The sequence below is a fragment of the Echinops telfairi genome, unplaced genomic scaffold (genome assembly GCF_000313985.2).
Source record: "Echinops telfairi isolate 266 unplaced genomic scaffold, ASM31398v2 ScPeMD7_21;HRSCAF=78, whole genome shotgun sequence".
NCBI classification, from domain to species: domain Eukaryota; kingdom Metazoa; phylum Chordata; class Mammalia; order Afrosoricida; family Tenrecidae; genus Echinops; species Echinops telfairi.
This window is the reverse complement of record NW_022103918.1, coordinates 8,336,318-8,362,432: the sequence shown is the minus strand read 5'-3', so window position 1 is coordinate 8,362,432 and position 26,115 is coordinate 8,336,318. Positions and strand designations below refer to the sequence as shown.

The 26,115-nt window shown below is 40.0% G+C and overlaps 1 protein-coding gene across 1 annotated transcript in view; it reads left to right on the top strand.

The window, feature by feature from the left end:
- Positions 1-26,115, top strand: part of ABCC9 (ATP binding cassette subfamily C member 9) — a 142,792-nt gene that overhangs the window by 32,986 nt on the left and 83,691 nt on the right. The window contains exons 7-15 of the mRNA XM_045288405.1: positions 1,109-1,303; positions 3,382-3,534; positions 4,477-4,632; positions 6,712-6,846; positions 8,827-8,989; positions 12,029-12,069; positions 12,954-13,096; positions 21,460-21,568; positions 25,683-25,790. Coding sequence (XP_045144340.1) covers positions 1,109-1,303; positions 3,382-3,534; positions 4,477-4,632; positions 6,712-6,846; positions 8,827-8,989; positions 12,029-12,069; positions 12,954-13,096; positions 21,460-21,568; positions 25,683-25,790 — 1,203 coding nt within the window. The remainder of the gene's footprint in view (positions 1-1,108; positions 1,304-3,381; positions 3,535-4,476; positions 4,633-6,711; positions 6,847-8,826; positions 8,990-12,028; positions 12,070-12,953; positions 13,097-21,459; positions 21,569-25,682; positions 25,791-26,115) is intronic.

Sequence of the window (26,115 nt, the reverse complement as noted above, 5' to 3'; positions counted from 1 at the left end):
TTTAGCTTGTAGTAACTTGATGGGTGTGGAACTCTGGTGTTGTAGTGGGTTATGCTTTGGGCTGTGAACCACCAGGTCATCAGTTCAAAACCACCAGTCATTCCAAAGGAGAAAGATGTGGCTTCCTACTTCCCTTAGGAGTTACAGTCTCCACAGGGGCAGTTCCTACCTGTCCTGTAGGGTAAGAACTTACTTGTCCTATAATTCTTACCTGTCCTATAGCTACAGTCTCCACAGGGGCAGTTCTTACCTGTCCTATAGGGTTGCCATGCGTTGGAATAGATCGATGACACGGAGGTTGTTCTTTTTTTCGGGGTGGTGGTGGTATTTGATGAGTACTTCCCTTCTGATCTAGTGACCACAGATATCTTGACAGTCAGTGGCATTCGTCAGTAACATTGGCCTTCCTGCGCCTCATGGCCATAGAGTCAGTTCTGATTCATAGCAATCCTACCATTGCTTTTGTGCATGTCTGAGGATATACATCTTTACAGGAGCAGAAAGCCTCACTTTTCTCTCATGGAGTGGCTGATGGCTTTGAGCTACTGAACTTGTCGTTAATGGCCTAGCATATAACCCGCTATGGCACCAAGGTTCCTTTAGGGTGCCTTTGTCCAGATACTTCTATTTAATCATCAGGATGATAGCTATACTTTTTCTAGATCAAAGGGGATTAAAATTAACTTTCAGGCTGTTGGCGTCCTCATTCAGATGTGTTCGATGTCTACTGTGGACATGGACTTCTAGGGAACCAGAATTAAGCACACTATGCTCAAAGGAGAGGGCCCTTGCTGGTGCCGTGGATCGGGTGCTGGGTTGCTAATCACAAGGCAAACAGTTTAAATCTAACAGCTGCTCTGTGGAAGAAAGATGAGTCGGCTCCAATGAAGATTTACAGTCTCAGATCCCCCGTGGAACAATATTACGTTGCCTTCTAGGGCTGCTGTGAGTCAGAATTGAGTATATATACTAGAAAAAATTCATTTTCGTTTATTTGTAAATTTTCAGTATTTTAATATATTTTTTTAAAAACCTACTTTCCCTTGATTCTGGGACAAGTTCCTGTTCTAGTAGATTTTATTTTTGTTTCTCTGTTTTTTTCTTACAGAAAAAAGTAGCAGATCACCCAAATCGGACTCCTTCTATATGGTTAGCAATGTACAGAGCTTTTGGGCGACCGATTCTCCTTAGCAGCACGTTTCGTTATCTGGCTGACCTGCTGGGTTTCGCTGGCCCTCTCTGCATTTCTGGAATAGTCCAGCGTGTGAATGAAACCCAGAACGGCACAAACAATACAACGGGAGTAAGTTCATAGTGTGATGGAAAGGAAACGCTATTGGCAGATTTCGTGTAATTGTCACTTTTAATTCATGCCTTTTTATGAGTTCAAGCAGGCTTATTTACACAGAACTGATTTTTTTTTTCAAAATTAAAATTGTTCTCATTGAGAACATCATGTATTTATGTAGTCACTGAATGGTTCTGGCCAACAAAGTTATTTCTCACATTCAGAGGCTTTATGCGTTTAATGAACACACACTATGGGTCACAAACTATGCGCAGAAAGTCCACATCGATGATTGTCTTTGATCTCTATTGCAATCCTTTAAATGATTTTTATGGCACAAGGACACGAAGGGCAGCTGAGTCACTCTCTAGAGGCCTGTGACCAATAGTAATAGCAATGCGATTTGTAACATGTATACTCTTCCCTCCTAATAATAAGAACCATTACCTTGTTTCACAATGATGGGGGCCAGGGGCATTATGTTTTTTAATGGAATATTATGTTTCTATTATGAATATAAAATCTTGTCTTTGCAATTCTTAAGAAAGTCGGTAGTGTGAATCTCTAGGACTACCCCCCTCCCCACCTAAGAATTTACTTCTCTAGCATCACAGATCCAAATGCTATACCAATTGGATTGATTGGTTTTTTTACTCCCTGAACTTGATTTCTTACCCTTTTTCTTCACCTATTGAGTCATATGCATTCAACATTGCCTGTTCCGGGAGGCTTTTTCTGGCCATCCTAGTTAGAATTTGACTCTGGTTAGTACTCCTCTAACACACTGTTCGTTTTACATTGGCAGTTACTACATACACTCTTTATAATGAAGCTTATTAATTGCTTACCTTTTAAGTTCTAAGATCTTTGAATAGACTGAATGCAGACAGTTTATATTTGTGCCCACAGTACTTAGATCCTTGAACATGTAAATGCACAGTTATTGAAGTGAGCCAGATAGCGTTTATATCATTGAATGTATTTTTGGTGATATTTTTTTCCCTGCTAGCCAAATTAAAAAGGAGTGTTAGTGCTGTAGTGGGTTAATGCGAGACCACTAACCACCAGGTTAGTCATTTGAAACTACTAGCAACTTTGAGGCTTTCTGCTCCGGGGAAGATTTTCAGATCGACTTTGCCCTATTCGGTTGGTCGGAGCCACATGGACTTGATGGCAGTGAGTGGGCCCCATAACTCACCGATCTCTGAACAGCACATGCCACTTTTGTCATCACTCTTCTTAACCACGTGTCTTTGCTGAGAAGGTTCAGGGTTTACACATTTGGATATATCCTCACGCATGACAAGGAAGGACCAGAGTCCCTGAAATGAAACCCTGAAAAAAATGAAGAGTGCCAAATTGGTTTACTTTATTTACTTTTCCTCTCTTCTAACCAACAAGTCGCTGTGGCTTTCAATACCAATGGGAATTCAGTGTTTTTCTATGTCTTTTTGATGATTTCAGGCATATACCCACTGAAATTTCATTTTCATTAAGTTACATTTTGGCACGGGAGGTTTCACAAGGGAGCAATCATAGCCAAACCACCAATGTTATCATTTAGAATGTATTTCATGTATGACCATTAATATATTTGAAAACTAGAAAAGTTGATTGTGTAAAATGATTTTCAAATCAGTAAGGCTCTAGAATTGGTCAAGTTTTGTTCCATTGAACTTGTTGATTAGTGTTTCTCTTTGAGGATTCTACTACTAAATTAGAGTCTAAATAAACCTCTCTCTTATTTTAGATATTACCCCTAGTTTAGAGGTTAGTGCTTCCTAGTTTAGAGGAAAAATATATCTTGGCAAAAAATAGACTTGTTAAAAAATTGGTTCAATCCAAACCCTCCACTTGGCTACAATTACCTATTACCAGCAATGCTTGGAATTCTATATATTGAGTTGCTTTATATTTGTTTATATGGAGTCTATGGGGGGGGGTGTTGCTCTGTGTGTGGTTCATTTTACTGCTATCTTATGAAAGCCTTTAGTTTTGATGATATTTAAAACCATGTATCTTTTCATAAGTATGAACTGCCCGCCTAGCGTATGAAAAGACGAGTGTTGATTTATTCTTTCTTTTGGGACAAGTTTTCAGCAACCCTCTCATCAAAGGAATTTCTTGAAAATGCCTATGTTCTAGCCGTTCTTCTCTTCTTGGCTCTTATTCTGCAAAGGACGTTTCTGCAGGCTTCCTACTATGTGACCATCGAAACTGGCATTAACCTCCGTGGAGCTCTGCTGGTACGTACGGCCGTGTGACTGACCTTTGAGCGCTCCTTGTTGCGTGAAAACCCCCTAGAGCAGCCTGTTAGAGGGTTCACTGTGGTGGGGCTTAGGTGCTAGTGCGTCCATTCCTATCGATAACTCCAAGGCGGCAGTCAAACTTCCTCATAGGGTCTTCTTGGCTGTCACCTTTGTGGTCATTCTGGGTCTGAATCAGCCTGAGAGAACACAGTTACCACAGGATGACAATCCTTCTTGGAAGCAGATGGCGAGCTCTTTCTCCCACAGTGCTGCTGGGGAGGGCTGAGTTGCCAAGCATTCAATTAGCTGCCGGGTGCTTTACCTTCGCACTACCAGGGCTTCTTAGAGGATTTGTAGTGACTTCAGTTTGTTACGTTGCTTAACTTTGCCTTGAGTATCACAACATCAACAGTTTTAGGAATTTAATGAAGGTAGATTTTGCTGAAAATTGTTTAAAAAAATTGCTTTTCATTATAAATGAAAGCTTCTCTACTTTCCAATAGAAAATGATGACATATTTCCTACTAAGGATTTGATCGTGAGGAATCTAGGTCATGAAAAATTTGCTGAACTTTTTATGCAATTCCCAAACCCCTGCGTTAAAATTACTTCTACAATGATCTATTGATACTATGTTGAAACACTTTAATTTCTTATCTCTATTTCCATTTGAGCTAGTGCTGATGTCTGAACTTGAAGGTAAGATGTAATAACAATGCTAGGAAAACATCTCTCTTCTGTTGAAGTATGAAAGTAACTAGGCTAAAATGAAAATGGTGGTTGCTTTCAGATGACAGCATGGGATATGTGTTGTTTTCTTCCTTTATTTCAAACAGTATATCTGGAATGTTACCATTTTCAATCAAAATAAATGAGTATAATTTGATTATCAAATTGGGAACTCCAGTCATCCTTGATTCCTATTCTTGCTTCCTTCAGGCTATGATCTACAATAAAATCCTTAGGCTCTCCACATCGAATTTATCCATGGGTGAGATGACCTTGGGGCAGATCAATAACTTGGTTGCCATTGAAACCAATCAGCTCATGTGGTTCTTGTTCTTGTGTCCAAATCTCTGGGCCATGCCTGTTCAGGTAGGTCAACGTAAGCAAGGTTCTCATTTTCAGAGAAAAATGAAAGCTAAAGAAACAATGCAATGTTGTTCTAAGTAAAAAGAGGCCATTGGCATGCACATGAACATTATTATGCCCTCTTCATTAGCAAGGAAACTGAGACTTATAAATGCTAGAATAGAGGTTTTCGCAAGTGGGATTGGACATTACGTTGCTCTGCCACTGGTTCCTTAATCTCTCGGAGCATAGGTCCCTCAACTATCAAGTAGAGATAATACTCTTATGTGCTTCAGGTAATATAATTGTTATTGTAGAATAATAGAACATATATAACAATATAATTTATAATAAAAATACAATGGTTAAGAGTAAATAATTTAATAGGCACAAAACATTTAGCAAAGTGCCTAGCCTTTCCTGGTCACTCACAAATTGTTAGTTGTTACTGTTATTGCCCAACGTCACACAGGTCACACAATTCAAGATTTGATGCCTTTCACAGTGACAAACCTATGACCCTTTTGGAACCATAGCAACTGCTTCAATCCATCTCATAATTCCAACAACTGGTATATTATAAACGGCCTGACCTTATAAGGCAGAAGGGATATTAGCAAGCTAGGAGGCAATTTAATTCATTCCTTGGAAAGAATCATTTTAGTGAAAGCACAAGGTTTTCCCAATCAGATAAGCGTGGCAGAAGTATCCAATTTTGTCTCTTTTTGTAAATGGAACTTAAATTGTAGATATTATTTGTCTCCTATGTCCTTGCGTGCTCAATATATTAAAATATACAACAAAGAGGAAATGCTAGTATTTACATTTAATGTTTGCCTTTTCATAATTAAAAAACCTCCAAGCTAAATAAGAGTATACATCCTGCACAGTGCATGGCAGAATATTAGATTGAAAATAGACTTTATCTGATGCTATGGATATATACTTTAGCTTAGGTCTATGTACTCTATAAGTGCACCAGAAGTCTCAGGCTGCTTCTGAATGATTGCATCGTGATGATGTTAAAGAATTTTCTGTTTTTATTGGAGTTTCTCTAGTGTCTAATTGGTTATTCAGGAAACACATGCTACTGCCTTCAGAAACCTGCTGTTAGTATGTTTTCATTGGCATATAAGCATGGACTGCTTGCTTGAATTCCATGGAGACACTTCATTACTTGACATTTGGGGCCACTGTGTGCTGAGCTACTAGACAAACATTTGCAGGAGGGAGAATGTTGTTGCTGCACTTGAGTCGATGCTGACCTGGGCTGATTCCATGTGGGAAGAGTCCAACTGCTCCATAGAGTTTTCCAGACAGAGTGACTTTCAGAAGCGGAGCACCATGCCTCAATTTACCCTTGGAGGCTGTTCTAGGAGGATTTGAACCCCTAACCTTTTGATTAGTGATTGAGTGCTCAATTTTGTGCACCACCCGAGATTAAATCATGGGCTTTTAAAAGAAGAAGAAAAAAGTAGTGAACCAGAAGGATTAGCTGTGGATTTGGGGGAAATACATGTTTAAAGATAAGTGAGGTAAGATTGCATGCCAATGATAGCAGTTTCCCAGTTTTCGTTAGAGCTAACCTTTTCGTCATTAAGTGACTCTCAAGGTTAGTAAAGCAGGGCGGAGCTCGGGCCACGTCCCCAGTCACACACAGCCACCCTGTCCTTGCACGTATTACGATGCCCTGTACTTTCCCTCCTGCCAGCTGTTGAAAAGCAAAGTGCAATTCCAAGAGAGGGACCGGAACATGGAATGTCGAATTGATTATGGGTGACAACATGATGAAAAAGAGGAGGGGGGAATCCCATGTCCTTTTAAAAATGCGCACAGTGCTTCAGAAGGTGGCCAGAGTCATGGGACTGCTGTGTAACTTTGTGTCATAAATTGACACCAGTTGTACAGATCATCGTACTAAAAATAAATTCTTACCACTTAGCCTTTCCTGAATAAATTATACACAAGCCTGACTGGCATAGTTGTGTCGTCTTCTAAATCAACTTAATAAAATCATTATTACATACAGCATGTCTCAGGAGGATAAATCGTATTTCCACACAGCAGCGCCCATTTCCCTTTCCCCTGTGCTCCTCCTCCCAGATCATCATGGGAGTGATCCTCCTCTACAACTTGCTTGGCTCCAGCGCCCTGGTGGGCGCAGCTGTCATCGTGCTCCTCGCGCCCATGCAGTACTTCATCGCCACCAAGTTGGCCGAGGCTCAGAAGAGCACTCTGGTAAGGAACATCCTTTGGAAACTCGATGAGAAGAATCGAGTAATGCTATTTTATTTTTTAAAATATAGGAAGGGAGTGCATCCCACTCAGGTTCCTTTGGAAATCTATCGTTTCTTCTACTTCATTTCCATTCTTATGCGGCTGCTTTGTCTTCTCCAGGTTGCGCAAGCACGCTCTCAAAGTGGCTGGCAACCTTTCAGGTTTGATCAGCGAAGACTCCCACATGCCAGGGTCACCGTTCCTGATGTTTTAAGTGCCACGAGGGGATGAGTTGAAGCCTGGCTTTAGATCACTTAGGAAAAGGATAGATTTAAGGGGACTTGGAGGCCATCGTCACTTCATGACAATGAAGAGATGGGTCAAAGGACAAGGAAAAGGTCAGACCGGAGACTTCTGAATTGAAGTTTCCCCGGGGTCAAGTCCAGCCACGTCGTGATAGATAGAGTTGGATGGACATGTTTCGGTGGCACCTGTTCTGGTGAAAGATGCTCCTGGTCAGCTTGGCCAGATAGAAAAAACCTCGCTATTGACCTCCTCTGGCTCCAGTTTGCCGTGAAATCATTTCATCTGAGCAAGCATTGGCATCTTTTTAAGAAATACTTGCAAAGAATGAAATTGTTGACAGCATATTTAAAAATAAAGTTTGAATAAATATGAGCAAGGCTGTCTGTCTGTAAATCAGACACAAATGGAGAGAGGCTGCCGCTGGCACAATCGTTTCTGAAGCGGGCGTTTCCACTCTCGCCCGGGTCCTGCCCACTTGTTTTTCTGCCGTTACGAGGTGATGAGTCATGGAGTTTGCCTGAGTCACCAACTCTTCCTAATCTTTCACACAAATATAGAAAGGGCGAAGAACGGGATCATAAAGCCACCCAAGCGTCTGCCTTGAAGGGAGGCATTCATACTTCCTCGATGACTTTGTCGAACAGTCGTTTAGAGACACCTAAGTGTCTGGGATCCCAGTGGCCCAGCGACGAAGGATTGGGTTGCTCCCTCAAGGGTGGTGAATTGAACCTACAATCTTGCTCAGTGGAAGAAAGATGCAGCAGTTTACTTGTGTCAGGATGCACAGCCTTCGAAGCTGCGGGGCAGTTCCACTCGGTCCTGCTGGGCACTAGGACTTGAAACGGCTGCGGTGGTGAAAGTGGCTGTTATTGTTTTTCTTGGTTTACACTTTAAGTCCTTGTAGAGACAAAAAAAACACAACAAAACAAAAAACCCCACCAGCTGGTTACTATTTTTACTTCCTTCCATCTCTCCTTTATACCTGATCTTGTTTCTTAATGTGTAACACGTCATTTTTTTAAATCTGGCTAATGATTCTTAGATGAAATGATTGTGTTGGTGGGGGAGGAAGCAGAAATCATTGACTGTCTGCTACACATCCTTCTACAATGAATTCAAGTGGATATTATTTGGTAATGCTAAGTTAGGCCTTAAAGTTTACCCAGACGTTTGTAAAATTCTAAAGTCAAGAATAAGAGACTTGGTGTTGATAATTGTATTATGAAGATGCCGTACAAATACCCATAAAATAATACCCGTATATTCTGTAAGAGACAAAGTGACATTTCTTAAATTCATTCCTTACCTTATTCTACGTATGAGTGATACTTCTGAAGGAATAACATGATGTAGGTGTGAGAAAAACCCATGTAAATTTTCTTTATCTTGTCTCTGAATTTATGCATCTATTAGCTGCAGGCATCATTCAAGGAAATCATGCAAAACTAAAGAAATTGCTTATATTTAAACAAAAGGAACAGACATAAACGTTCAGAGCTGGGGAGAAATTTTAAGGTCGTTTCATTCAACTTCATTTTAAAGTTGGAGAGATTGCAGCACAGAGAGTTTAGCTACCTCTGGGAGCCTCTCAATTATTGTTCATGAAAAAGCCGATAGCAACATCAAGATCTCCTCAATTACACAGGACAGAAGACTGGATGCAGCTTGCCTTATTTTTCTACCTTTGTTTTATAGGATTATTCCACCGAGAGACTGAAGAAAACAAATGAAATATTGAAAGGCATCAAACTTCTAAAGCTGTATGCCTGGGAGCACATTTTCTGCAAAAGTGTGGAAGAAACAAGAATGAAAGAGCTATCTAGTCTCAAAACCTTTGCGCTTTACACATCACTCTCCAGTAAGTCCCTGTGTCTAGGGAAAGGTGGTGATAGGAGGAAATCCAAAAGAAGAGATCTGTTCAGTTTACATTATGACCAATGAGATGTCCAAATAAATAAGGGAAACTCCTTTATTTTCTTGACATGTTCTATCCAATAGCCCTTAACCATATATGTCTATTTTCATGGAACGAGCATGATAAGCCCAGGCCCAAAGTGACATGGTCCTGAATTTGATGCCTTGACTGTTGTATGTCGTATGTCCTTAGACAAGGTGCTTTACCCCTGAAATCCTTAGTTCATCTCGTCGTAACATTAGTGATAAGTGTACCTGTAATTGAAACCCTTTAATCAGTTTCTATTGGGATGGATAGTTGGTTTTCAGTATGAATTTGCTTATTTATATTGACCAGAATGTATTTTCATTTATCTTATCCTCAAAGATATGCTTCCAAATTATCTGTAGTTTGTTTTTCAATCTCGGATAGATTTTGACTTTCTGTTTTCTTCAATAGTACAGTTAAGAGTCAATTTCATAAACTGAGGATGAAAATGACCAATATTTCCAGGTGAAGAAAGCCAAACTACGGTCACAGGAAATCCATTTTGACCTTACCCTTTCAAGATTTTCTTAAACATGGAGTACGTTTTATCCTCCATTCGAGTTTTTTAAAAAGTGATTGTTGCAACATGTTTTCCTCAGAGCTGGACACTCGTACCTTCAAGGACTGTGATCCATCCGTGGTAGCGCTGCTCACTCAGACGTTGCCAAGCAACCCCCATCAGTGTTTGGTTTGAATTGTCTGTCACTCTTGCACATCTCGTTTGCTCCCCAGACGTTTGACCACTTAGATCTTAGTGACTATAAAATGCCTCCTTTATGAAATGGATTTAGAGAAACTACTTAGCTTATGAAGCCCATTTTTTTGAGTCCTCGTGTTTAGATGAGTTCAAAATGAAAAGTTAGTTTTGTGTTTCAGCTGTGAACCCATCTAACGTGGAGGGTTAAACATGCCAAAGACAGAACAATTGATCTCTCTTTGCCTAGTAGTGCTCTAAGCTGATTGCGTACTTTTCATCCTTTTTGACTTCTATAGCTGATTGCTGTAATTCGCCTATTGCAGAATGTGTATGCTGCCAAAAATGATAATGCCACTAGTAATATTAATAATAAAGTATATGGAGTATATACTTAGTTATTGCCATAAGAAACTGTATGTACATATATAGAATTTACATATATATATATATATATAAAATCTCATTTAACTTTCAGAGTACTCTAATGATTTTGTTCTTGTGGGTTCTAATAAGATGATACATAGACTGTCTTTAGAAAATCCCTAGGAACATAAGTGCTCCATGAATTGTAGCTGAAAATATTGACACGGAAACTTGAACAGAACAAATGCTGTTAGATCTGAACATCCATCTCTGCTCTTACATGAGTCGGTGGTCTTGCCACTTGAGATAATATCTGGAGTAGGGGAAGAGATTCTAGGAAATCATTTCTTAGTCTTTAGTGCCAAACGGCCACTTGGCATTTTCACACGTTGGGAAAAGGCAAATGGAGACTGGTTTATTTTTCTCTCTGCACCTTGATAGAGTTTTATATGGAGAAGTGGAAATAACATGGAACTTTCACCCCAGAAAGATCTGTGTTTGAATCCAAAGCCTATCGCCTGCTTGTCTGGAAGCTTGCATGTTCCTCCCTTTTTTAAAACTGCGCACCTCATGGTTGTGCGAGGCTACAGCGATCAGTAGAGACGATGGGTAAAGTACTACCGTGACTCAGACCTTAGTCATTGTGAGTTGTTGCGAACTAACAGAGGAAATGATAGTAAGCACAGAATGGAAAGCCAGAGTGCCTGGATTTGAATGCCCACAAGGTGCTCTTGAACTTCTCATTCTCACCTTTACAATGGGCTAATGAGTGCCTGCTAGCTCTGTACAGATGGCTATACAAATGGTTTTTAAATAGCGGTGTTTGTTCTCACTGTTCTTTAAAAAGAAACTTTGTATTTGAGGATGCAGAATAGAAACAGTAATAATGATGAGGGTTAAAAGAAGCAAATACATGTAGAAACTAAAGGGACGATGATGCATAAAGAAAGAGGATGCAGGCAGAAGCATGGCTCCTCATCTGCATTTTTGTGAAGCTCAGATGAGTGTTTGGGTTCCTCGTAGCACCCAAGCAATTGTATTGAGTAAGTGAGTCATCTCGGGGCGTGCACAAGCTCATCTGTCTGCTCGGTGCTCTGTGGTCTGCTAAGGGGAGCAGATGAGCGATGCTGCCCTCCCTCTACTTAGGCTCAGGAAACCTAGGGTCTAGCGTTTGCATGATCATTGCCTTGCTTCGTTCCCAACAATTCACTCAATATTTTGGGCTGTCAGTTCCTAAAATTCCCTGGTTTGTAGCTACAAATAATTCATTTGACTTATTATTTCATCTGTGCTTTCCAAGTGCTAGTATTTTAGCCTAAATTATGAGTTTTTCTTATTTCAACTGTTTACTATTCACATCAAAGGCTAAATATTTTCCTGCAGAGATATCTAAACCAGCAGATGACCCAGGATATGGAATTATTTTTTAAGGGAAAATTAATATCACTTTTGAAAAGGGAACTTGAAATTACGTAAATTTTTTAAATATCTGGGTGGTACCCAATATTCATTTATTTAGATTAGTTGAATATACCCAACAACATACTAGTTATGCACGTGAACATCCCTCATGTATTAAGTTTAAATAATTTTGAATAATTTGTCTCATTGTAGGGATGTTTTGTATGCATCCTTTCCTTTGTAACAATTCATAAAAATTCTTCTTCCATAAAGAAAACATTTTCTGGTTAAGAGTAATATGTATTAGCTCATATAACTGTTGTCAAGGAAACATCAATGGGGAAATGTTTGTGGGCTCCAGACAAAATATTGTTTAACTCACTTGGTCCTTCCTGTCTTAAAGAAAAATTAATGTAGTAGTAGATGATTAGTTAAAGCTACTAAAAATATTTTCACAGTTCAATGAAACTAATATGGTTGACTTCTTTCCACAGTCTTCATGAATGCAGCAATTCCCATAGCAGCTGTTCTTGCCGTAAGCCACTTTTTCTTGCTTTTATAAATGGAACCAAGTCAGTGTTTAAAAATGATTTATGCACAAGGATGTGTGGGTGGTCATATACATGACCTCATCTCTATCATTTGCTCAAATCCAGACTTTTTCAACTGAGGTAGTACAGGCATTTGGGACCAGAAAAGTATTTGTTGGAAGAGGTTGTCCTGTGCATTAGAGTGTTTAGCAGCATGCATGATTGTACCGCTGAGGTGCCAGCAGCACCAATGTAAATATTTCCAGTGACTGCCAAATGCCTTCCTCGCCGCACCTGAGCACAGTTCACAGAGACTGGGAAGCATAGTTCTTCTAGCAGCCTCTTCCAGCAGTATGTTAGTGCAACAGCAACAACTGAAATGGTAAACGGTTTCATGAGTACATTTCATATAAAACATGACAAACCCAGCTGCTAGTATTATTTTTAAAATATAAGTAAGTTTGCACAGCACATGTATGTTGTCAATTAAAAAGATAAAAGGACCCATAATCGAGAGCTTAAAAAAAAAAAAAGGAACCTTTGCTTTTTCTCTCAGAAAATTTAGTACTGCCTGGAAAGAGCTCCGATGGTTGTCATGAGCTCTGCATTCTTCTCCCAGCTGTTGCCCCCACTCAGTAATTTTACCGAAGTCCATTTCCTCGTCTGAAAATAGTCTTTCTGTCCTTTTCGTGAATTTATTTCCGAAGCAACCCATAAACCAATAATCCCTCTACCCACAAGTGTTGTTGGACTTGGAGCGTAATTTCAATGGAGTAATTGTTTTCCTTCGTTTCAATGGACACATTGGCCCCGTGGACTGTGTCAGGTGGGTGGAGTTGGACGTAAGCACGTGTGAGGCGTTCTCTAACGGAAGCCCCTCTTTGCGCAGACATTTGTGACCCACGCCTATGCCAGCCGGAATAAGCTCAAGCCTGCAGAAGCCTTTGCTTCGCTCTCCCTCTTTCACATCCTGGTCACCCCTCTGTTCCTGCTCTCCACCGTGGTCAGGTTCGCAGTCAAAGCTATCATAAGGTACGTCCTTAGGAAACGTCAAACTCTGCTTGATTTTCAAAATAGTATGTCCTGTTGGTAGGGAGTTGGAAAAAGCCGAAGAAAGAATATCTACTTTTGCACAGAGATAGGCCATTGGTCAATCTTTGATATGCTATTTTCCAATCATTTATTTTATGGAAAGAATAATTATTTTAAAATAAAAATGTTGCTCTTACATGCTTTTTAACTCTTTATTCCACTTGTTTTCAAATTATTTCCCCCTCGTTAAAATTTTATAATTCATAGTGCTTAAAGCTTTTATGATTTTTTTCCATCGGAAACATTCTATTTAAGGATGCCCTTTTATTGGGCATTTAGCACATTTCCATTTTGTTGCCAACTTAAGTAGCAATGAGGGAAACATGTTTGTTTCCCTTTCACCTTTTCTCTGATTATTTTTTTCTAGGCTAGCTCTCTGGATGTATGGATATTAGATCTAATATGGTACACATCTTTTAAGGTCCTCGATGAAGATGGCTTATGTTGCTTTCAATTGAAAATGAAAAGTTGCATACATTTTAAAGACTAATTTTTTTTAAATGAATGTGCCAGATTATACTCACTTCTCCAGTGATGGGGAGTACACATTAGTACACATTTACTGCTTTAATTTTATTTTAAGACGACAAAAGTGAAAAATCAGGGCTTATTGGTCTATTAGTCTCTGCAAAACAATTACTTAGTCTTGTTAATATATCCACTTTTAGTTTTAAGTAATCATTTTATTGGGGGCTCTTATAGCTCTTGTACATCAATTATATCAAGCACATTTGTACATATTTTGCTATCATTATTGTCCTTCTAATTGAGCCCTTGGTATCAGCTCCTCTTTTTTTGCTCTTTAAAATATGCTTCTGTAGTATTTCCAAACAAATTTATCTCAGACTTATAATTTTCCACAGTGCACAAATTGGAAGCAGAGAAATGATACAATGATGTCTATTTCCCCAAGATTTTACTCATATTACATAAATACAATCCCAATCCCATTGTACATAAATACATTGTACTACATGGTACATACCAGAGACTGTACTATATAATACTCTTATAAACAAGGAAACCTTAAGGTAGTATTTTTCTCTTTGCTTTAAGATTATGAAATGCTTTTAAATAGTCAATACCATATTTATATCTTTCCTTTGAAAAGCTTACCGAGATATTATACTAAAGGAAAATGGGAAAATGGGGTCTTAAATATGTAAAGCAAGCTGTTGCCATTGACAGCTGGATAGAATATCTCTAAAAGCTTTTTAAAATGATACCATTTTCCTGATATTTATGTAATATGGAGAAAACTAGTATTTAATATTAAAAAATATTTTTAAAACATCTGAACCTCTCATTTTAGGAAGTAGCTTATCTTAAAAAGACAGTTGCCATCAATCCAATTCTCACTTAATAATATGGTGGCCTCATGCGTGTCAGAGCAGAACTGTGTAACCGAGGGTTTTCCAAGCACCTCTGGAAAAGCTAGCATGTTTAACTTTTTGGTTAGCAGGCTACTAACACTTTAGCCTTCTGTGCCATCCAGGGACTGATCTATATATTGACTTCACAGTGGCTTAATATCAAATAACCTTAAAATGCATATAAATTATCTTATTCTAAACCAAGTTCTAACCGGGACACAATAGGAGTTTGATTATTTCAGTCCTGGTCTCTAAGGCACGTCATTAGAAATCAGTTCTGGAGCTGTTAGAATTTCAAGCTCAGACACTCGCTGTCTTTTCTGAATGTTCACTTCCTGAGACACTTGTACGGATCGCTTGTAGCACCACTTCCAAATTAGGCAGTGCGCTGGAAGGGAGGCGACTTCAAGCAATAAAATTGATAAATGGCCAGGGTCTGCTATTTTGGTCCTTATTTTCGTTTTCTCCACTTAACAGCTGTCCCTTACATGGTTGCACTTTTCACTGGAACTTGACTTTCTGCTACAAATGGAGACGGAAAGCAGTTGATCATTTAGAAAGGAGAAATCTTCTAAAATCAGCAATGACCAAGCATCAAAAGGGCGTTAGGAGAGGACTGCAAAACAAACACAAATATCTAGGAATGGGCTCCCGATCCATGGGCACACGGTTTGGCTGAGCATATTCTGGTACAGCTGAGGGTGGAGAACATTCCCTTAGGTTTCTGCGTAGCATTCTCCCTTTTGTACCACCGAGGGAAAAGCCATTTGCCAGTTTGCGAAAGACAAGTCTGTCTGCAGGGCTCTGCTCCAGTTAACCCAAGCCATAGGCCAAATAGAATGTGGTATAAAAACGTCTCCTCTACAGAGAGTTTCAGTGGTTGATTTGTGGCTTTCTCAGAGGTAGCTGGTCAAAAGAGGAGGTTAATCCCCCACCTCCCTGTCCCCCGTGTGCTGATTCTGGGAACTCAAGTGAGCCTTTTCCCAGTGTTGACTGGACTCGATGTTTCTTCTGTGCCTGGAAACCCATGATCTCTCTTCTATGCCAGTTGGCCTACAACTAGTGGAGCAGCCTGTTTATAATGGGAGAGTTGGGTCAGCTTTTTTGAAACCTTCTCCTCAGGGCTGTGGACGTCACACCACACTGTTTAATGCCTTCAGAAATGGGGTGTGCTTGAGTGGGGTTGGCTCTCAAACTTCTTTACTGCGGGAAAATTCTAGATATGTAACATTCTGATGCGGGAAGAGTCTCTGCTTCCTTTTCTCCATGTTTAGCTTGTTAGCCAATGTTCTGCTCATGGTGCTTGATGGGTGTACTGCATAGATGATACATAATGAAACTGCAAAGAAGAGGACAATCATCATTCAAGTTATTTCCTCAATGTTGCAGTTTTCTAGAGCTTTAAGAACAGAGTGGCCCAGTCTGCTTTTGCAAAGAGGAAAGACAAGATGAGGGAAAGAGACCATTATGTCAAATACTAAAATAGACTAAGTAAGAGCGATTTTTCAGGATGTTTGCCTTGCTTTTAGACTTCAGCTGTAAGGAAATGATTTATGTATCGTGTTTTTCTGGAGGATATTGTCAGGATAAGCTCCAGTTGTTGTATAGTATCCTTTATAAATAACTTGAGTGTAGATTTCTGGGATGTGATGTATAATGCAAAATCTACGTCCAAAGATGTTATTTGCCAAGGAGGAAAAAAGAGCAGCAGCAGCAACAACAAAAAGGCCACATTCCTTGCTTTGTTGGAAAGCGACTTTGTATCCTTCTTCGCATGTGCTTCCCAAAGGAATGTGTGCTTGGCTAGTCTACTGCACTTACCTTCAATCAAGTAAATTGTAACTGATATTTATCATAGAGCATGCATGCCCTTTGGCCTGGCCCCTGTATTTTGGTTTAGAAAATTTCACATTTCTTACAAGAAAAACACATAACTGCCAACAATAAAATCAGATATTCCCAATCAACGTAGTACTTCTCCAAGGTTTTCCAGCTGTGTCTAAACACCCAAAGTGAAATCTGAGCTATGAAAAAACGAACACGTGTGGCTAAAAGCTTAAAATTTTGTCAGTTATCTAAATGAAATGAGAAATTAGCAAAAGATTGTACTCTGACAATGGTCAAGAAAGGACAGCAAATTGCCTGTGTTCAATCCGTGGCTCTGCCGAGGGAGTTGATCTCAAACCCGAGCCCATGTCTCCATCGCTCAGCTTCCTCACTTGTCAGGGGAGCTCTGTGATAGCTTCTGCTCAGGGGGGGTTGAGATAATTAAATGAAAAAACCACCAAAGGTCTCCAGCCCATTACCTGACTATTTTAGGTTTTTGAAAATCTCTATTTGCTAATTTCAAATGATGGTAAATTAGCTGTGTTAGACAGGGTTCTCTAAGGAAACAAAACGAGTGCTGATAATTTTATATATATTTATACTGATAGATAACATAAGAAATAAACAGTTAATTAAATTATAAAGCAAAAAAAAATTATAAAGCAGTACAAATGGCTCAGTGCAACTCACTCCCGTGAGACAGTTGTGAGACACTGGCAGTCCTTCAAGTCTTGAAGGCTGCCCGGTAGTCCTCTGTAGAGCAATTCAGGCTATCTGGCCACAGGCAGCAAACAGCAAGACACGTCACCAACAGTCAGCCAGATGACAGGGTCTGACAGTCCTTAGCTCAAGAGATGTAAATTCCAATGGTGTGGCAAAGCAGGTCTTGAAGGAACCTCAAACTACATGGACGCAGTCCAAGGGTTAGGTGTCCCACAGGTAGTGTAGCTTGCAAATTGAGGCAAAGAATAAGCGAGGCAGCCACATGCTGGTTCGATGATCAAAGAGCAAGAGAGCAAAAGAGGGGAGGCTCGTCAAGCCATTTATCTTTCTGCCCTTCAATTAATCCCACATGTGTTTATTGGCCAGGTTGGCACAGTAAACTAACTATCTCATTAGCAAATGGAGATATTAAACATAATTGTCCTGTCACAGAGAGACAGCTATGGGCCCATATTATTTAGTCACAGCGCTCCTGTACATTACTAGAGAAATTCTGTACATTTCAGGAAGTTCCCGGGTAGCACAGGTGATTTGCTCTTGGCTACTCACATGAAGGTTGGTGGTTTGAACCCACCCACTGGCACGGTGGGAGAAAGGCCTGTCGGAATGATTACAGCCAAGGACTCCTTAGGGAGCAGTTCTCTCTAACACAAAGGGGTTTCATGAGTTGGGATTGACTTCATGACAGCAGATTTTCTTGTTGTTCTTGTTGACAGGGATTACAAAAATGAGGGAAATACCCTCAAACTCACTCTCGTGACGTCAATTCTGACTCACGGTGACCCCCATTAGCAAGAGTAGAATTATCCCTGTGGGTTTCTGGGACTGTAAGTCTTTATGGGGGGAGAAAAGCTCATATTTTTTTGCCAAGGAACAGCTGGTGCTTTTGAACTGCTGAACTTGGGAGTAGCAGCCCAACGGGTAACCATTAGGCCACCAGGGCTTCTTCCAAAGATAATAACGAGGGCAAAACCCACAAGAGGGCTTCCAGTAATTGGAAAGACCAGGATGGGAAGCTCATTGCAATATGCTATGATAGTGCTGTGCGTGAGAGGACATAAACCCCTAGGTGAAGATCATTCAGGCTTATTGATTCGAGGGAGACAACTTAGCCAGTGATGGTTCAAAGGAAATAGAAGGAAAAATAATAATAAGTAGGATCGAGCCAGTTGCAGAGAGAAGGAGAACATGCTCTAAAAGAAGGGATGAGATACCCAAGAGGCAGGGGTGAGGCTGCAGCGAGTGGATCAAAGGTAGGTGAGTAGACTAGGAAAAGGATCCCCGGGGGAGTCCAGGTTGGTTGCTCTCCAGAAGAGTGAACTCGAGGTCATCCAAAGACACCCCAGGAGAAAGGCTTGGCCATCCAGGATTTTCAGGAAACCAGCCACTGACACCGACCGCACATCTCGACTCAGACACGCCTGGGTCTCCAGGAGTTGGATTCAGTTCAGTGGCAACTAGTTCTGATTGGCGAACACACTTTGATGTGGAGAGTGTCGTGACAGAGCTGGAGAATAAGATTCTGATCACCTTGAACAAGATGTTAAAGGCGCTAAAAGGCAAAGGGACGCCATGCTGCCTTGTGAAAACACAGCCATGGCAGGGGGGTGGAAATCAATTCATCCCTAGTCAGGAATTACACATTTCCCATAATTCTTTGCCTTTGATTTCCTAAAGAACCTCATATGAATAAGAACTGCTCCATTATCCATGTATTTGTTCATTAGCTATTTTTTGTTGTTGTTGTTCATTAGCTATTTTATGAGTGAATTACTATGTTGCGTTTTAGGCATTGGGCTAGAGTTGAAAGCCCTTGCTCTTACGGAGTTCAGAGTTTAGTGGGAGAGATGTGTGTAATCAACAGGAATAACAAAAAAAAGACAGCAAGCAGAAGAGCAGTAGGAGCAGGAGCCCTCAGTCAGAGAGCTTGGAATAAGTGTTAACAGGAAGGGGGAGGAAGGAAGCTGCTCGGAGAAGGATTAGTGTTGGAGTATGTCAATACTCACCGCCACTGGAGTCTGAAGTGGGCGGCTCTAAAGAGGAAACCACCCCTCCCACCAATGGTTTCATTCAGGGATCCTTGCATCTCGATGCTCATGAAAAATGAACTTCATTTATCCCATATCCCATAATATGATTTGTGTGTGTGTCCTAGAAAAGTGAAATGCACAACGAAACTACCGATTTAGCTTAAATGTCTGGATCATTGGTTTCTTCTTTCTTTGATCTATTCTGCAAGCATTTATGAAGCAACGTGTGCCTGGCACAGTTGGACTTAGAATTATAAAGGCAAATGAGCCTGGCTCTCTGGACTTAAGCTTTGTGGGCAGTGTGAGATTGTGTAACAATTATTATTTTGATTTATAAAACTGTGCTCCTTGAACTCAAATCTTTTCAAAGCACAAGGTGAGAATGACCCTTAAAACCTATAAAGTGGAAGAGGAGCTGCCATTTAAGGTGAAGAAAATGTTATCGTGAGGCATCGCTACCACTGTGTCCCTCGAGTCTGTACGGTCAGGCCTTGCTCACAGGCTGTGCCTCTCCGGCCCAGAACAGAGAGTGTAAACCAAAGCCCTTCCTGAATAAAGTTCGCTTTGGCTGTTTTCAGCTGCTGTGTTGTTGAGCCACCCCTTGTGACAGAACATAACTGCCTCGCAGACTCTTCCTGGGATAATCTTTCTGAGAGCAGGTCACCAGGTCTTTCTCCCAGTTCCCTATAAATGCCACCTGAAAGTTAATCATTAGACTGCCCTAATGCCTTTTCGCCATCGTAATGTTTTCTATGGAAAGGGCAGAAGTTTCTATGGCATGCAACACCCAAGGGCTTAATGATCATGGGCAACAGACTGAATTCAATTTGCTTCTCATTATTCTATTAGTCTGCCACAAAGACAAACTCTGCAGACCCATAAGGAAACATTAAGTTGACTACATGAAGCGCAGATGCAATTAAAAGAAAAGGACAATTTTATTTCTAAGATATTTTTTCTAGTTTCCTATTAAAGGTAAACCACTTCCCCTATAGTTAGTGCTGCAGGTACACACTGGTCTGTCCACTTGCATCTCGGCATGCTCAGAGGTGCATGTCTTTTCCTCTGCAAGTACACAGAATTCCCCTTTCGTGAATTTTTATTTATAGGATGATGTTCTCCAATCATGATGCTTTGGGTTTTTTGCTCCTGACCTTATGGTAATGCTCTAAGAAGATTACAGTGGGAAATGTGGGTAGGTCATGGAGTCTTTTGCCCAGCCGAGGGACACCACAGAGTCCCTGAGGAGTGCAAATCGGTTATGGGCTTGGTTGCTAATGGAAAGGTTGTAGATACAGAGATACCTCAGAATAAAGTCCTGGTGATGTCCTTCAGAAAAATCAGCCATGGGAAGCTCTATGGAGCAGTCCTACTCTGACACACGCGGTTGCCCCGAGTTGGAATTAAACTCTCTTCCATTGTAGGGGTTCTCAAATCATAGGATTATGAACCGCCGTCAAATGTTCTTAAAATGAATGTTTTGACTGAGTAGGTAAGAGGTGGGACCTGAAATTCTAAGTTCCCGTGTGATGTTGAGGTTTCTGGTTCTTGTGTGACACGCTGACTAGCAAAACCTTGCCAGTTCAGAAAATCTGTGTAATTTTTGGTACTTAAACAGAATTAAAGGAGTGCCGGTGACAGTGTGTGAAGCTGCTGAACACAGATTCACACCCACCAGCCACTCTGAGGGGGAAAGATTAGTCTGTGTGTTTTAGATTCTTATCTCAGAAATCCTAAGGAGCAGATCTGCTCTATCCCATCAGATAACTGAGTTGGAATTGACATGATGGTGGTAGGTATTTTTTCTTTTTCTTTTTTCTTTTAAGCAGAGTGGGAACATGGACTCTGGGGTCATATGGCAGGGGTTTAATCTCAGCTATGCAATTGATATGCTAAGTGGTCTTGAGCAGCTTAATTAACCTCTCTGCACCTTACATCCTTTCATTTGTAAAATTAAAATAGTAAGAACATTTCCATTATTGATATTATTATAACCACCATGCTTCTGGTTCATCTACGATTCCACGGTCTTATTAAAAAAGAAATTCAATTGTATAGGAAGTTTGGCCGAATTTAGGATCACCCACTCATCTCCGTTTTCCTGGGATTTTGCTATGAGCCCTGGAAATCCTATCTCCCAGGAACCCTTCGCAGGTAATTTAGATACATGATCACCCAGCTGAATTCCCAGTTGGTCTTGAGAAGTACCTCTCACAGGCTTGTGTAGGGCATGAGAAAAGGGATGGCGAGGCTCCATTAATGTAGCTAGAACCATTTGAATTATATGGCCTTTTTGTGATTGTTCTATTTTTTAACCCATTTCCTGCTTGTCCCTTTTTGCCTTGTGCAGTGTTCAAAAGCTGAATGAGTTTCTCCTGAGTGATGAGATAGGCGATGACAGTTGGCGACCTGGTGAAGGTTCTCTTCCTTTTGAGTCCTGTAAGAAGCACACGGGTGTTGTAAGTGGTTTTTCTTGTTTTGTAAGCCACAAGGAAGGAGCTCTCCTTCCCAGGAGAGACTTGTGTCCATCTGCGTTCACAAACTTATGGGGAGGCTCTGCTCTGTCTCATTGGGTGAATAATCTGCTCTGCCTCATGGGTATAATTTTTGCTTTGGAGGCTGTGACTATGGGTCAATGCTAACAGAATGCATGGTTTCAGATGAGTGTAGTTATAATAGACTCTAAGCTTCATGTTTTTAGCTTATTTATATGAAGAAAACTTGCACCTGCTTCTACAAGAAAGTCCATTAAATAAAAAGAAAAAATCAATAAACAGATGCATAAGGTTTGCTTTTATAAATCATGACACAATTATCCAACAGTGCTAGTACATGTTCAACATAACAGGAAGCTGAGCAGATCTTTAATGCAGGCTTTATATAAAAATAATACAAAATAAGCTTAGTACTCCTACATGCAGCTATATTGGAGTTTTGCTTAAAAAATCCTTTTTGGTGTATTATGCTTCTTGAACACATTACATTGTGTTATGTACCTAATATTGTTATTTTCCAGATGAATATACTGAGTTTGCAGGTTATTTGATTTCAATAAAATCATAGGATTTCTAAGTGAGAATCAGAACTAAACTCGGAGTCTCCTAACTCCTAACTCCTGGACTAGTTTCCTCACTCACACCACAAATATTTACTCAGTAGCCACAGAAAATTCTGGTCGGTACGATTTTTCCATGTAAATAATAATAGGAAATCATTTACTTGTGTTTACTTGTGCTTCCAGGCTTGTTGATTCATACTTTATGCCAAATTGGAGTGGACATGGTGAGAAATGATACAATTCAGTATCCATTTTTAAAGCTGACCTGATAGGAGGCATTCTGGTGGGCTAGATGTAGAGAATAAGGGAGAAAGAAGACTCATGGGTGATCCTACCTAGGGTGTGGGCTTGACTCCTAGGTCAGTGACAGGAAACTTTTTTCTCCCTTGTCCGAAGTGGAGACACCAAGAAACAAGCCGGTGGGTGTTGAGGAGGTGGAATCCAGAGGCATAGTTTGCATGTGATCATTTGGCATAGCTCACTTGCCATCTACAAAAAGGGAAGTCGGAACTGGAGATACAACTGGATTCTGTCCTGTTTTATTATGTCAGCTGTACATCTATGGAACTAGATGATACGTACTACTTCCTTGAAGGTGTGTGCTGATGGAATTCAGGTTCTTGTCTTACCAAGAAAAGATTTACTTTTGGAAAACGTAAGGCATCATAAGAGAATTTTATGTAGAGACTGTTCGGAGGAAGAGATCTTTCCCAGACAACACAAATGGCCTTGGTGCCTCTTGTCTCCTGCACGCACACCCAAGGTTTGCAAAGAATTCCCTCATGTATAAGATTCTCAGGAAGGTCCCCTGGCCCAGGTAGTTCCATGGGAGTAGCAAGGGGGGCTGGGAAATGTAGCCCCAGAATATTGTCATGGACTGCGACATGCTCTGTCCCAATCTACACCTTTGCTCCTTTGCCTTGCTTCAGTTTGCCAGAAACATTCTAGGTCCTTAAAATGATACATATTTCAGAATATTTAAGTAGAAGGATATTATTCTGAATGAGTCATAAGTTAATGTTAATTGTTCATGTTAGTATTAGGGAAAATACTAATATATCGAGTGATCAAATAAAAATGTGATCAAATAAAATTTGATCATGTGATCAAATAAAAATGCATATGCAGTCTCCTGCCTAGAATAGCTTGGAAATCACCAAGTGTTTACTAAGACATGAAATTATATTAAGTTTCTATTCACATCATTTTAAAAACTACTAAGACTAATGCAGATGAGCATTTGGCTACACTATTAGACTTACTGTCTGTTTTTAATTAAGTTTTCTTCTTCCTTTTTTACTTTTTGTGAAGTCATTTATTCAGCAGGTGCAGCTTTGTCTGAAAAGAAACTGCTGCCCATGTTGACATACATAGGAGCAAGACTGCCTTCGAGTGCTTGCTTGCCATCGTGTAGCTACGGACACACACGCACTACGTTAAACAGTGCCTATCATTTCATGCAACAGGACACTCTTAAAGAGACAATTTATTAGAACCAGCTCCCCGTGCTCTGGATGATTTGATATTACCAAATAGCTCATTGGATCAGCTTTCAGAGACTTGGGGATGAGCAGAGTGAGATGGCCTCAAGGAAAGGATGCTAAGAGGTCACGTTCATGACGTTAGGAAGTTTGTGGAGTTTTGCATTAGACGAGAGAGAGAGAGAGAGAGAGAGAGAGAGAGAGAGAGAGAGAAGAAAAATTGAACCAAGGAAAGGCTTTTGGAAGGAAAAAGAATCCCCTTCTAAAGCCTCCAATATCTTCAGGGTTATTGAAACCAGACTGGGCTTCTGATGTCTTTCAGGGTCGTTCATCACTGCTGATGGGCCAAACCACAAATCGACAAAGTTTTGAAAACAGAGTGAAAAAAGCTGTGTGCTTTACAATCACACTAATGGAACCCCTTCTTGAGGGCGCTTCAGATGCTATGCATTCTGTAAAAGCTTAGAGTTAAGTGTTTTGGGCTGTGGAATCTCCATGGAGAATTTGTGACATTCTAGAGCCAGTCTCTTCACATTACATCTGTGAACTCCAACTCAAGCCTCTGTCAACACATCTTCTCCCCCCTCCTGGGTTTTGTGAAGGGTATGAAGTCATTCCTCTTGGACTTCTGGAGCAGCCCTACTATAGATTCGAAGACTCTAGAAGCCAGTGGATTTTATGCACAGGTCTCAATCTGTTTTGTGGAAAACAAACCGAGCTTTCAAAAGATAGTGGCTTTCTCCAACATCTCATGCACTGAACCTCCAGACAGAGTCAGTTATAGGAATGAGGGATGATGGGGCGGGGGGCAAAAGCAAAAATACAATTTAGGATTCTGTTTTCATTAAAACTCATCAAGTATTTTCTGTGTGATAGAACCATTCCTAGTGTTTTACGTTCAGTCTTCTCGGTGGCTTTTTAACGTCTAATTATTTGATTGTAGTCTAGCAATGTCCTATTTAATTATTTGATTTTTTATTGAGACACCAAATCATTAAATTGGAAGAGCAATATCTTGTTCAGATCTAAATTACCGAATCTATATTAGCCCATGCCTAATTTCAATGCAGAATTCAATTGGTTTATTAAAATGTTAAGCCTGATGTTACAGGAGGAAAATATTTTAAATCTGGACTCTTTTGCTATTTAGCCTGTATAATCTCTTAGAGGTGTTTAACTAAGACAGAAAATTGTATGTATTGAATTACTTACTCATTATACTCCTGAGACAAATTTTTATGTTTATGAATATTTCCAAGTTAGAGGTTTGCAGAGGTTAATTTTCTAGTTTCTCTTTAGCCACTTATCTCTATGTATGTGAAATTAAAATCAAATGATTAATTGAACTGATTTTTAGTGATGCCCTAATTCAAGTTCATTTTAAGTACGAAGCTCATCAAATCTTAGCTGGCACCCTCTTTATAATGGAGGTTTTAGTCCTTTGACTATTACATTCAAAGTAGATTAAATCATTCAATCATTATGGCTCATTATGAATCAGCATCATGGTGGGGGGAATCCTAGAGCAATCTACTTTTCCCACTCTCCAATGTACACTGTGATTTATGTGATTGCTTTAGATTCAAAATCCATTATTCAGAAGACGATCAATAATGTGATATCGGAGGCTTTATAAGTCTGACAGCCTCACAAGTGGATTCTGTTTTGACCTGAATTAATCTGATTGGTTGTCCTTTTACATTGTATATAGTTGTTTTAACTATTTGATTGGTTAATTAATTAAAAGTTATCACTGGATATCCAAAATATTTTGGATCCTACTCCTTTAACTCATGGATCATATGTCATTTGTATTTAGAGGTTTTTAAATTAGGTAAGCTTACAGCATAGTGTTTTTATTAGTACTTCGTTTTCTGGGGGTGAATCCATTGAAATCATGAATATGTCACATACAATTTACTTGTTACTTTTCTTGGAATTCAAGTGGAGAAGTGGCCATGTGGATTAATGTTCAGTAAGCTTCTGCTTTTTCACACAAGCTGCATCTTGTGTTCTTTTTCACTTGGAATGCAGCCGCCGAAAACTATAAACAGGAAGCAGCCTGGAAGATATCACCTGGACAGCTATGAGCAGTCCACCCGCCGTCTACGTCCGGTAGAGACAGAGGACATTGCAATAAAGGTTATTTGAATTCATGAATTCCTATATAAATAGTTTATTATTTTGTGCTTGAGTTTTGCAAAAACCTATTCCAAATTGCGTCTCCAACTTGCTGTATAATGATCCTTACTGCCAATAACATTATTTTCAATATCCTGATAATTTTCCATTCTGACCCATCTTCCAAACAGATTTTGCTCCAGTATTTATAGTTGGAGAAAGCTTTTTTTCTGAATCTGTGCCAAGAGCTAATATCCAATGTATTTCCTTTAGTTCTCATTTGTGTTTAGCTACAGAATAAATAATTGATAGAGAAGTTTCTCCAACCAAACCCACTGCCATGGAG